Consider the following 14164-nt stretch of genomic DNA (forward strand, 5'->3'; position numbering starts at 1 on the left):
GTATCCAGGAGTGAGTGGGTCCTACCTTAGCACTGGCATCTCCCAGGAGAAAGGGGGGTACATGTCCCATAGAGCTCTCTGTGGGAACAGTCAGACTTCCCCACAGTCAGACCATGACCACGGTCATGGTCGTCCCGTTGTTCATCGATTTACTCGAGCGGGCCCAGGAACGTCTCCATTGGAGACTTTTGTTACTGTGTTTGGCATATCGAATACATCACGGGTAGCTTGCCAGGCTCTGCCATGCGGGTGAGATACTCTCGGTAGCTTGCCGGGCTCTCTGAGAGGGGTGGAGGAATCGAACCCTGCTCAGTCGGGCTGGCTGCGTGCAAGGCAAACGCCCTACCGCTGTGCTATCGCTCCAGGCTTCCCCAAACTGGGAATAACCTGCTAGTCATCAGTAAGCGAAGGGGTAAAGGGGCCCTGGACACAGGCATGCACACGGACACTCACATACACATACACAGACACTCACTTGCCCCAGTTTCTGGTGTGTCAGCTCAGCGGATGCCCCTTGGCAATCAAAGTCCAATCTCCCAGGCTGTGCAGCAGCATGGATCAAACCCAAAGGGAACTGGAGGCAATGCTGAAAGGAGCCTCAGCCCACAGGATGGAGCACCCATGGGTGTCGCATGGGGACACGCAGCACAGGGGTGGGCAGAGCCCAGCGCTGTGGGGCTTCCCTTTAGCCAGAGCCTCCTGGAGAAGGAAAAACAGAAAACAAAACACATGGCAGTGTTTAAGGAACCATAAAGTACCTCATGGTGTTTCACTAATAAAAATTAAAAAATTAAAAAAAAAAAGGAACCGTAAGTGCCATGGCCTTGTACAGACAGGGCACGCGCTCACCCCGTGAGCCACATCTCCAGCTGTGCTCTTCAGTGGAATAGCACCAACTGTCATTTATCATTTCTTTCCTTTGTTTGGGTCACACCCGGTGATGCACAGGGGTTACTCCTGGCTCTGCACTCAGAAATTACTCCTGGCGGTGCTCAGGGGACCATATGTGATGCTGGGAATTGGACCCGGGTCGGCCAAGTGCAAGGCAAACACCCTGCCCGCTGTGCTATCACTCTAGCCGCATTTACCTTTTCAATAGTCATACAGATGGATTTTTTTAAAAAAATTTATTAGTGAATCACAGTGAAGTACAGTTACAAACATATGAACTTTCGTATTTCAGTCATGCAATAATTGTTTACCCGTCCCCCACCAGTGCCCATTCTCCATTCCCAATGTTCCCAATATCCTTCCCACCACCCCCACCCCAACCCCCACACCCCACCCCACCTCTGTGGCAGGGCATTCCCTTTCGTTCTCTCTCCTTTTGGGTGTTGTAATTTACAATAGAGGTATTGAGTGCCCATTGTGTTCGGTATAGTCTACTGTCAGCACACATCTTTCAACCCAAATGGGTCCTCCCAACACCCTTTACTTGGTGTTCCCTTCTCTATCTGAGCTTCCTTTTCCCCCAGCATGTGAGGCCGGTTTCCAAGCCATGGTCCTTATCTCTACTACCCCTGGGAGTTGATCCCCCATTCAGTTACTTTCTATTCCACAGGTGAGTGCCATCTTTCTATGACCGTCCCTCTCTTTCTGACTCATTTCACTTAGTATGATACTTTCCATGTAGTACCACTTATATGTAAATTTCATGACTTCATCTTTTCTACCAGCTGCATAGTACTCCACTGTGTAGATATACCAGAGTTTCTTTAACCAGTCATCTGTTCTCGGGTACTCAGGTTTTTTCCATATTTTGGCTATTGTAAACAGTGCAGCAATGAACATACAAGTGCTATTGGATTTTTTTTTTAGTCAGATAAAAATATTGAATTTTGTTCACTAGAGACTGGGAAAATGGCTCAAAGGGCTGGAACATTTACTTTGCAGAGTAGTGCCCCACTTTTGAAATCTGTCACCCCATGTTTCCCTGAACACCACCATGAGTGACCTCCAGACACCTCCCAGAGGGGCGGAAAACCAAAGCACACATACAAATAGGTTAGTCATGGTGAAGCTGCACAGTCAGTGTCCAGACAGCACTTCAGACCCACTGTGCTGAATGTGCCAGGCCCTGTTCCCTCCTGTAACATCTCCTCCTCGCCCTGTGAGCCAGCTTGCCTCCACTTCTCCATGGTCTCCCTAAAAAAAAAAAAAAAATGACGTTTGCTAGAAGAAAAGGCTATCAACACCTGAATTTAATTTGTATTTTTTTTGTAGGACCATTTTTTCTATAGATTTTTTTCCTATAGGTTTGTTTGCATTTTTTCATATCTATAAAGATTAACTCAGTATTTTTTTAAAGTTATATATTAATAACATCCCCATTTCATTTAGGCCATTAATAAAGCAGATCAGTAAAATTCACCTCAAGAGGGATCCCTTGAAGTCAGCACTTGGTATATTCTTTTAGGTTGACTGTAGTCCTTCTTTGGAAATCCTCAAACCTGTTGACAGTTATCCACAAATGTTCATTCAAATTTTGGAAATATGAGGTACTTTCTTTAAAGAGTTTAAAGACATTCCATCACTTCATGAAACCTGTTTCTACTTTAATTTTTTTAAATGTATTTCTTTATTTGTTGGTTTTGGGGCCACACCCAGAGTTGCTCAGGGGTTACTCCTGGCTCTGCACTCAGGATTCACTCCTGGCACTTCTTAGAGAACCATATGGGATGACTGGGATCGAACCCGGGTCGGCCATGTGCAAGGCAAACACCCTACCCGCTGTACTGTGGCTCCAGCCCTCTACTTGGATCCTTACCTAGACTTTTCTTTCACAATAAAATACTCAGCTGCTTTTAAAACGTTACAAGATGGGGGTGCTGGAACACTAGTACAGCCGATGGGAGAACACTTGCCTTCCACACAGCACACCGGGTCAATCCCTGGCATCTCATATGGTCCTCCAAACCTACCAGGAGTGATCATTGAGCTCCGATCTAGGAGTAAGTCCTGAGCACCACTGGATGTGGCCCAAAAAAACAAATTTTAGGGGCTGGAGTGATAGCGTTTCCTTTGCACGTAGCCGACCCGGGTTCGATTCCCAGCATTCCCTATGGTCCCCCAAGCACCACCTGAGTGCGTGAGCCAGGAGTAGCCCCTGTGCATCGCTGGGTGAACCCAAAACAAAACAAAAAACAAAAAAACAAATTTTAAAAATTCATACTGGGTGGGGGTGTGTGGAGGGATAGCACAGCAGGGAGGGTGTATACTTTGCATGCTGCTGACTCGGGTTCGATTCCCAGCATCCCATGTCGTCCCCTGAGCACTGCCAGGACTAATTCCTGAGTGCAAAGCCAGGAGTAACCCCTGTACATCACAGGGTGTGACCCAAAAAGCCAAAAAATAAAAATAAATAAAAATTCATACTACTGTTTATTTTATCGGAAATATCTTTTCCCTCCTCAGGGTGTTACATTTCCTGCCATGCATGCCATTTGGTCTTCTTGGGCTCCTCCTCTTGAAAGAAGCAAGCTTCTCAGCATTTCATATGCAGGTGAGAATTACAAAAACTTCATCACAGTATATTAAGTATAAATCAGACTGGGGAAACAAGTGTCCACACACTAGAATGATGCAGGTAAGATTCCTCCTTTGAAGTAAAATAGAAGTTTGGTAGTATAATATTCATTTTTCTCTTTGGCTCCATAGTATATAGTAATGTGACTGCATTAACTCATGACAATTTCTCCTTTTGTCATCAAATTTCAAAATACGTTGCTTTTATACATGCTGTTATAGAAAGTTCAATATATCTTTAAGTCCAGTAGCAGGAAAATTGGATCCTTAAAATTGTGATTGTCTAATGAGTGTATCATGACTCTAAACCCTTCTCTTCAGGAATCTTTTTTCATTTATTTGCATCTTTTTTTTTTCTGATAGGTGAAAAATCGTGAGCTTTACATGTAAATTATATTGCCAGATTATCCAAGGACTTTTAGCCTTTCTTCCATTGACTGAATGAAAACTTTCTGGTCTGACTTCTCAAGTATAGTGGTTAAGAAAGACCTCTCTGTGGTAAATTTTAAACTAAAATTCAAAGGATAAGAACAAACCAGTCATGCAGAAACCGGAAGGGAAATTTCAGCCAGTCAGACAGTGTACTAAGGCTCTCAAGCAGGAAATATAAGAGTTCAAAGAAATGAAAAATCTGAGGTGGCTGGAACATAATCGTAAAAGGGATAATGGCATTAAATGGAGTTAAGAGAAATAGATTATATCAGGCCGTACAAGTCATGAAAGTAATGTCGATTTGGGTGGCAGGCAGGGAGGGTGTGGGATAGGGTAGTTTTTGGCTTTTGCATTACTTTGGTGGCTCTTTCTAACTCAGTGCTGGCAGTTGCCTTGTGTGGTGTTTAGAGGGTCGTGTAGTACCAGGGAATCAACCTGGCAAAGTCTGCACTCCAGCCCATGGAGCTGTATCCTACATGAAGAATATTGGTTTTGGGGGCCAGAGCAATAGTACAGAGGGTAGGGCATTTTCCTTGCAGGTGGCTTTGATCCCCAGCATCCTAGATGGTCCCTGGAGCACCAGCAGGAGGAGTTCCCAAGTACAAAACCAGGAGTAACCCCTGAGCATCTCCAGGTGTTGCTCAAAAACAAAAACCAAAGAATACTGGTGGTCTTTTTGTCTTCCCCTAAAATGCAATTAGAGGGACTGGCGTGATAGCAGATCGGGTAGGGCGTTTGCCTTGCACGCAGCCGACCCTGGTTCGATTCCCAGCATCCCATATGAGCACCCCTGAGCACCACCAGGGGTAATTCCTGAGTGCAGAGCCAGGAGTAACCCTTGTGCATCGCCGGGTGTGACCCAAAAATCAAAAAAAAAAAAAAAAAAAAGCAATTAGAGACATGAGAGGGTTTTTTTTTTCTTACTTGGATTGAAATTTTTTTTTATTATTGAATCACCGTGAGATACAGTTACAAAGCTTTCATGTGTGAGTTTCAGTCATTCAATGATCAAACATCCATCCCTCCACCAGTGCACATTTTTCACCACCAGTGTCCCCATTATCTCCCCCACAACCCCATCCCACCCTCATGAGAGGTTTTCAATGAAGAGAGACACAGTCGAGTTTGCATCTTAAGAACATTATTCTTGATTCTTGGAGATTGACATTTTAAATCAGATGGTAAACCCAGGAACAGGTACTCTCTGTTGAGTAAACTCTTGAACTCCAAACAAGGATCAGCATTCTTTATATTCTCAGTAGTTTCAGATCACATAATAAAGGCTTTAATAAATTATCCCTTAAGAGAATGGATTAATGTAGTTTATTTCTGCTAGCTTTGTCCCTGGTACAAGGTGCCTTACCATGGAGTAGATAAACTCTTAACTATTCACCCAAATTTTCCACTCTTTATCTTCCATTCCTTTCCTTCACCCAAAGTTTACAAACACTTTCTACTTTCCTATTTTTGTTCCTTTGTTAAATTTATTACATTTGCCTTGGTTATCCTTCTTACCTTATCTATGACACCCCCATCTAATGTCTTTTCATGGTGCATTCCTTTTTCTTGCTTCTTGACCTCTGTCAGTCAGAGATAAGCTGTCCAATATTTGCACTTCTGTATCGTTTTATGACTTTTAACACTTTTTAAATAGGTAATAATTACTATTTTATATATTTTCTCCTAGGTGATGTCAAAAGCTGTAAACAGACATAATGTTTTATTTCTCACTGTACCTACTCAAATATCTTAAATTTGACCATTAAAATAAATTTTTTTTTCTGAAACAATTTTTGTAATACATTTCAGCAACTAGATTTCCAACCATTTCAGGCAACAGTAGGTTATGCTTATTATCCCTTGAGGTCATATTTGAATCTTTCCCCAGACACCTAGATTTCTAATATAGATGGCGTTTACTAGCTACCTATTTTATTCTATTGTAATAGGTCTTAAAATTGATCGATGCCTTTTAATTCATCACTTAATACATAACGGTATCTATTTTAAGCATATACTGTTGCATAAAGGTCACATAATGAGGGCTTTTAATAAATGGTCCCTTGGGGGAATGTATTATTTATAGTTACATGCTACTAACTCAGCTATGATCGTATTGAACTACTTTTCTCCATTATTTGTAATCTACCTTCTTCAAAGAAGTAGGCACTTGCTCCAAAGTTTACTGAGTCTTTGTTGTTTTTTTAGGAGCACAGCTTGGGACAGTAATTTCTCTTCCTCTTTCTGGAATAATTTGTTACTATCTGAATTGGACTTATGTATTCTACTTTTTTGGTAAGTTTATTCAAAATTTTAATGTACCTTACATGTAACACATCCAAAATCTTAACTGTGGTTAAAAATATGTATCCCAGGGTCCAGAAAGATAGCCCAGATGGTAGGGCACATGCCTGGCATGTACAGGGTCATGAGCTTGATCCCCAATGCCACCAGCCTGCCCATTGCCCAGGGCTGAGCTCTACCGGGATGGTCCCAGGGCCTCAGCTACTGCTAGGTATGACCCCTATGGAAGAAATACATATGTACACACAGGTGTAGAAGTATATCAACACCAACTCACTGAAGTAATCATTTCCTAAACCATAAGCCACTGAAATATGTACTAAAAAAGAAATCTGCCTTTTAAGTCCATACCATTATTGCTGGGCTGAAGCGATAGCACAGCAGGTAGGGCATTTGCCTTGCACGTGGCCGACCCAGTCGACCTGAGTTCAATTCCTCCACCCCTCTCCGAAAGCCCAGCAAGCTACCAAGAGTATCTCTGCCACACAGCAAAGCCTGGCAAGCTACCTGTGACGTATTCGATATGCCAAACACAGTAACAACAAGTCTCACAATGTTACTGGGCCCACTTGAGCAAATTGATGAACAACGGGAGGACAGTGACAGTGACCATTATTTCTTTAATTATCTAATTATTTTTAGTTTTTTGATAGTGCTGTCTTTCAATTTATTGGGTTTTGGGCCGTACCCAGCTTGGTGCTGGGGAACACATGGTGTCTGGGAGGGGCCCAGGGCTCTATCATACGTAGCAAACATGGCAGCCCTCTGAACCACTACCTACCTGAATCATGTAATGTTTCTCAATTGAAATGGCTATTGAATCCAGAACTTAAATCCTGAATTTACTATCAAACATCACTATGTTGACCATTATAAAACTATATTTCGAAAACATTTTTTCTCAAAGAAAGCAGAATGCTCTCACTGGTAGGTTTATTTGTGTGCGGGGTGGGGGTGGGAGAGAAAGTGAGGGGGGTTACTCCTGACTTTGCACTCAGGAGTTACTCCCGGCATTGCTCAGGGACCATATGAGATGCCAGGGATGGAACCCGGGTTGGCCACATGCAAGGCAAATGCCCTACCCACTGTACTATCACCTCCAGACCCTCACTGGTAGTTTTAATCTCTTTTTTCCCTTTATCTTATTTAGTCCTTTCCTTTCTCAATCCATTAGTAGAATAATACACATTTTTTTTCTCAGATTGTTACACAGATTCATCGTGCAAGAAATATATACCTATCATCAAAACAAAAATCCGGGGCCAGAGAGATAATACAGTGGATAGGAGGCTTTCCTTGCATACAGCTTCCCAGGTTTAATCTCTGGCATCCCGTCTGGTCCCCTGAGCAGAGCCAGGATTAAGTCCTGAATATGATTGCCATGGGGTATGGCCCCAAAACAACTCCTCTCCACCCCACCTCCCCCCAAAAAAACCTAAACAGCAGATGTCTATGGGAGATAACAGATTGTGGAAACTTATTTTTTAGAGATTTTTGTAATAGACAGAATCTAATATGCAGAATCGTGTGGTTAAAAGGCATTCTCAGAATATGAAGGAAACTGCCTGCCATAGAGGCAGGGGGTGGGGTGGAGTCGGGGTGGCAGGAGGGATACTAGGGACATTGGTGGTAGGATGAGTGTGGGATCGTTGTATGACTGAAATGCAATCATGAAAGTTTTGTGACTATATCTCATAGTGATTCCATTTAAAAAAATTTTTTTAAAAATCATTCTCTCTGGAACCAGGAATGTGACTCAAGTAGTATAGCACTTGCCTTCCTTGTGTGAGGCCCTGGGTTTGATTCCTAGCATCTCCCACTCCCTTGAGCTCTTCCGGGGGCAACTCCCCAGCAGTGAGCTAGAAGGAGTCCCTGAGCATAGCCAACTGTGCTCCCCACCATAAAACATTTTTTCAAATTTTACAGGAAATAAGGGGTGAGACACATGCTAGGGGGAAAGGGAGCTCAGATAGAGAAGGGAGCACCAAATAAAGGGTGTTGGGAGGATCCTCCCAGGATGGGAGAAGCATGCTGAAAGTAGACTATAGACCGAACATGATTGCCACCCAATGCCTCTTTTGCAAACCACAACACCCAAAAGGAGAGAGAGAACAAAAGGGAATCCCTGCCACAGAGGCAGGGTGGGATGAGGGGATGGGGGGTGGGAGGGATACTGGGATCCATGGTGGTGGGAAATGGGCACTGGTGGAGGGATGGGTACTTCATCATTGTATAATTGAAACCCAAGCACAGAAATTTGTAAGTCTACAACTGTACCCCATGATGTCTCACTAATAAAAATTTTTAAAAAATAATGATGAACAAATGTTAATAGATGAATATATTTCAAACAATAAATTTCAAAAAAAGAAATGAGGGATAAGAACACTAACCTGCAATAGGTTACTAAAGAAGTCCTATGTATCCAATATACAATATGTTGTATATAGGCCTAAATATTGTGCCAGAAGTAGATGAGTGGCAAATACTGTTACAACAACCATATTACAAAGCATAGATGTATTGAAATTAACGGTGGTACACCTTAAACATAAACATAATGTTACCACTGATTGATCCAATTTTAAAAACATAGTAGTATAAATAGAAATTGTTCCATTTGGGGCCGGAGTGATAGCACAGTAGGTAGGGCGTTTGCCCTGCATGCGGCCGACCCGGGTTCAATTCCCAGCATCCCATATTGGTCCCCTGAGCACAGCCAGGGATAATTCCTGAGTGCAAAGCCAGGAATAACCCCCGAGCATCGCTGGGTGTGACCCAAAAAGCAAAAAAAAAAAAAAAAAAAAAAAATATTGTTCCATTAAAGAATTATGCATGTACGTATGGTTGCATTTATAGGAAATGTTCAAAATGGACAAAAATAGCAGATCAGAAGTAAATCTGTGGTTTCCAGGGACTGGGGAAAGAGAGATGGGAAATAACTACTAATGGGTGTGGGATTTCTTTATGGTGGGGCATGATGAATGTATTCCAAAATTAGCTAGAGATATCATTAGTACAACTACATATACTAAAATCGTATGAAATCTTACAATTCAGTATTTTCAAATACATTTGAAATGGACATATTTCATATGAAAATGCTGAATTGTAAGTTTTAAGGGAAGTGTGAGGTTTTTTTTGTTTGTTTGTTTTTTATTAGTGAGACACCATGAGGTACAGTTGCAGACTTACACATTTTTGTGCTTGGGTTTCGATTATACAATGATCAAATACCCATCCCTCCACCGGTGCCCATTTCCCACCACCACGGATCCCAGTATCCCTCCCACCCCCCATCCCCTCCCATCCCACCCTGCCTCTGTGGCAGGGCATTTAAGGGAAGTGTGAGTTTTATGTGAGGCCAGTACTAAGAAAAGGATTTTGAGAAGAGCTTAAAAACTAAGCTGAAACCATCTTTTTAATGGAAATAATATTGGTTTACTGGTGCCCGCTTGGGCAAATCGATGAACAATGGGAGTACAGTGCTACCGTGCAACATTATGTAGGCTTCAGGTAGTACAACATTTTAAATAAACACCTTAACTCACCTACCCACTTTCTCTTTCTCCTCTGGTAACCATATTTTATTCTTACAGTCTTATAGTTTGTTTTATTAGTTCATTTGTTTCATTGTTTTAGCCGTAGAAAATGAATAAAATCATACTTTATTTATTTCATTGTTTAATACCATCCTTTTGGGGGATAGAGGGGTCATGAGGACGTACCGGAAGTGCTCAGGATTCACTCCTGGCTCCGTGTTCGGGGATAAAATCCAGGTTGACTGCATGCAAGGCAAAAGCCCTGCCTGATGTACTATCTACCCCTCCCACCCCTCTGCATTCTTTTTTTTTTTTCCTTTTTGGGTCACACCCGGCGATGCACAGGAGTTACTCCTGGTTCCTGCACTCAGGAATTACTCCTGGCAGTGCTTGGGGGACCGTATGGGATGCTGGGAATCGAACCTAGGTCGGCTGCGTGCAAAGCAAACACCCTACCCACTGTGCTATTGCTCCAGCCACCCCCCCCCCCCCCACACACACACTGCATTCTTGATGTTGCAAATGGCAGGTGTTTCTTAGTTTCTATAAATGAGTACTGAAATCAGTTTTATAGTCACATAGCTTTTCCAAGATTTGTAAAATCTACAGTTGGTATATTTTATGTCGATTGTTTTTTCTGTTTTAAGGTGTAATTGGAATTATTTGGTTTATCTTCTGGATCTGCTTAACTAGCGAAACACCAGAAACTCATAAGACAATCTCCCAATATGAAAAAGAATACATTCTTTCATCATTAAGAAATCAGGTAAAGACTTTTAAGATATCTTTAAAATAATTTTGGAACCTTATTCAGTGTTACGATAATAATTTTCAGAATCAGTATTGTGTGTGTGTGTGTGTGTGTGTGCGCGCGCTCATGCATGTGCTTCAGACAAAATAGAGCAAGCAAGTGAAATATGTGAGTTAAGATTTGTTATTATATCTGAGAGAATTCAAATTCTTTCAAAATAAAAATCTGAAAATTGGGGCCCGAAAGATGGTACAAGAGGTAGGGCATTTGCCTTGCAAGCTGCTGACCAGGCTTCAGTCCCTGGAACTGCATACGGTCCCCTAAGTCTGCCAGAAGTATGCCCTGATCACAGCCCACCCCCAAAAATATGAAAATTAGTCCAGAAGGGTTAAAGCATCTTAACCACCCTGTGACCAGCTCTGATTCAATTCTCAGCACCACATGAAACCCCCTCCCCCGCCGCCCGCCCCCAGTACTGCCAGGTATAGCTCAACCCCTCACCCGAAACTAACCTGAAAATTATATTCCTCGGTCATTTTGTAATTATGTTTCTCAATCATTCTAGAGTAATTATTCAGAAATGAGTCTTGCTTGTTACTTAATTAGCAGAAAAATAAGTATGTTATTTCTATAAGAAATCATTTTTTGTCTGAGGGCTTCCCAAGCAATGCTCAGGGAGCCTGGGAGCCCACTCCCTGTACCCAGCAACACTCAGTGGGGCTGTGCAGACCACAGGGTTCACAGCTCCGGTGGGTGATGCAGCGCTGCTCAAGGGCCTGTGAAGCCACCCCCAGCAGTACAGGGGCGGGGGTGGAGGGCGGGGGGTTAAGATATGTGACAGGGATCAAACTTGGGCCAGACCCTTGGGTTAGGGAGCTGGAGCGATAGCACAGTGGGGAGGGCATTTGCATTGCATACGGCCAACCCGGGTTCAACTCCCAGCATCCCATATGGTCCCCCGAGCACCTCCAGGAGTAATTCCCGAGTGCATGAGCCAGGAGTAACCCCTGTGCATTGCCAGGTGTGACCCAAAAAGCAGAACCTAGGGTTATCTCACAACTGGATTCTGAATATTGCTAGAAAACTAATAGGCCTTTGTTTAAATTTTAAATGCACATGATTTTAAGCATTTTAAGCATTGCCAGGGTGGACCTACCCCTCACCCCTACCCAAAAAATAGGAGTATAGCATCTTTTGGACTTTGGACTTTAAAGGGCTTGGCAATTTAATGAAGTGACTTTGAATGCTGGGATGTAGCTCAGTGGCAGAGCACAAGCCTCTAATGATTACTCTGGGGTATTATATAACTTCAGGGTTTTTGACGAGTTGGTTGATTTTTTTTTCCCCCTTTTTAAGCTTTGTTTTAAATTAGTAAGGTCAATCCAACTCTTAAGCATTTTTGTTTTACTCAGTAGATCTGCAGGAGAGAAGTCTATAATTTTGAATTGTCAAATGCCATTTTTGAAAGATTGCTAGACTAGAGAAACCACTATCCCATATAAGAATAAATTGTTCTCGGGGCTGGGGCAATAGCACAGCGGGTAGGGCGTTTGCCTTGCATGCGGCCAACCCAGGTTCGATTCCCAGCATCCCATATGGTCCCCAGAGCACCGCCAGGGGTGATTCCTGAGTGCAGAGCCAGGAGTAATCCCTGTGCATTATTATTAAGAAAAAAATAAATAGTCCGGGAACTGAAAGATGGCTCCCAGGCTTAACCTTGCAGGGCTGTGAGTAAGGGCTAAGGTGACCCTGAGAGCCCTCCTGACAGGTTTCCCCAGGCAGGCTGAGTTCGAGACTGCGCTTAATCTCAGGCACACACATGTGCTAAAGCAGTCCTCACATCCCCATGGGCTGGGCTCCCCAGAAAGGGACACAGGGGACTGAAATTCCGGTTTGATAATCAGCACTGTAGCACTGTCCTCCCATTGTTCATAGATTTGCTCGAGGTTTATAAATGATCCCTGTGACAATCTGAATATATATAGTGATTCATAAATTATTTTCATGAGTTGCTATACTTACTTACATCTCCAAACAGAACAGTAAAAATTCTAAGCATACATAAAATGAACTTAATAGTATATTCTCACATTCTGTTTACCTTTTCCTGTTGTTGCAGAGGCCTTTCGAACTGCCACCTGGGTCAGAGAGGGAACTGAGAGGCCATGAGAGGCAGTGTCAGGGAGGAACTCACACTTGCAAAGCCTGTGCCCTAGTAGTACATTTCAGTAGGAAAGCAGCCTTATCACTTAAAGTTATTTAAAATCATGTTGTTTAATGGTGGTAGTGTGCTTGAATTTGGTGTATACCATGAGCCTGCTCAGGCATGTAATAAAGAGTTGATTGAGGGCCGGAATGGTAGTACAGTGGGTAGGGCACTTGACTTCCACACAGCTGACCCAGGTTCAATCCCGGGACACCATAGGTCCCCCAAGCCTACCACACTAAGCCCTGAGCACCTCTGGGCATGACCCAAAACAAACAAAAGAGAGTTTATGTGAGACAAATTGTGGTACAGTACTAGATACTCTTCTATTGACTTTCTCTATAGGGATCTTGTTAAGGCACTTGATTTTATGAGATATATTTTAATTAAAGTTACCTAATAAAGTAAGTCTACCAAAAAAGACAGGCATGGACTGTAACGTACTTACGGGTAAAGCAGCCAGTGAGGGTACCAATGCCTTTTGAATCAGAGACCTCAAACAGTATGGGACTCTTACTATATTTCAGGGCCAACCTATTTCTTAAACGTTACTAGAGTTTAATTAATTTATTTGTGGGGTCATGTGAGGCACACCCAGTGGTGCTCAGTCACTAATCCAAGCCCAGTTAATGTGTGTGGGGGGGGAGGGGTGTTGCAGTGATCCTGGCAGTGTTCTGGGGCCCACACAATGCTAGGGATTGGACTGGGATAGGCCACAAGCAAGGCCTTAGCTCCTGTACAAACTCTTGGCCCTAATTTATTTTTCATAAAATAAAAATAGCTTTACTTTTCATAGAATAAAAAATGCATTTCCTTTTTTTGGAATAAAAATAAGTATAGATCAAAATTCTGATGTGTTGTTCTGTAGCTCAGTAAAATCATCTTGCGTGTCCCTGGTTTTCCCACCTTTCAAGTCTATGATGCCAAATGCCTGAATTTAAAAGTCCTCTAAAGATTATGCACAGTTCTTATAAATCATTGTAACTGAATCAGAGTGTGATAATGAAATATAAATTCTAAAAGACTTCTAATCTCTTTCTTTTTTCCCTTATGTTAACCTTTGAATTTCATTATGAAACTATTCTCTCTAAAAGAAAAAATTAGTACCACAGGGGACTTTTGGCACCGAGTATTTAGGGTTGATACTATAGTGAAGATTACTTTTCTGGTAGAGTTCATGCAAAATTCAATCAGCCTAATCAGTGGCTGAATAAATAGCAGTACCTCCTACATAAAAAATAAATAAATAAGATTACTTTTCTAATTTTTCCTCTAAATCATGGACTCTAATATGTAATATATATGTAATTTTTAATATATTTATTTATTGAATCACTGTGGGAAAAGTTACAAAGCTTTCATGTTTAAGTCTCAGTCATGTAATGATCAAACACCTTTCCCTTC

General features: G+C 42.3%; 1 protein-coding gene across 2 annotated transcripts in view; it reads left to right on the forward strand.

The window, feature by feature from the left end:
• SLC17A5 (solute carrier family 17 member 5) overlaps positions 1–14164 on the forward strand; it is a 62211-nt gene that overhangs the window by 20584 nt on the left and 27463 nt on the right. For both annotated transcript variants that reach the window (XM_056109732.1, XM_056109733.1), the window contains exons 4-6: positions 3415–3502; positions 6166–6252; positions 10451–10569. In XM_056109732.1, the coding sequence (XP_055965707.1) occupies positions 3415–3502; positions 6166–6252; positions 10451–10569 (294 nt within the window). The remainder of the gene's footprint in view (positions 1–3414; positions 3503–6165; positions 6253–10450; positions 10570–14164) is intronic.

The sequence above is a fragment of the Sorex fumeus genome, unplaced genomic scaffold (assembly GCF_029834395.1).
Source record: "Sorex fumeus unplaced genomic scaffold, SorFum_2.1 ptg000008l, whole genome shotgun sequence".
NCBI classification, from domain to species: domain Eukaryota; kingdom Metazoa; phylum Chordata; class Mammalia; order Eulipotyphla; family Soricidae; genus Sorex; species Sorex fumeus.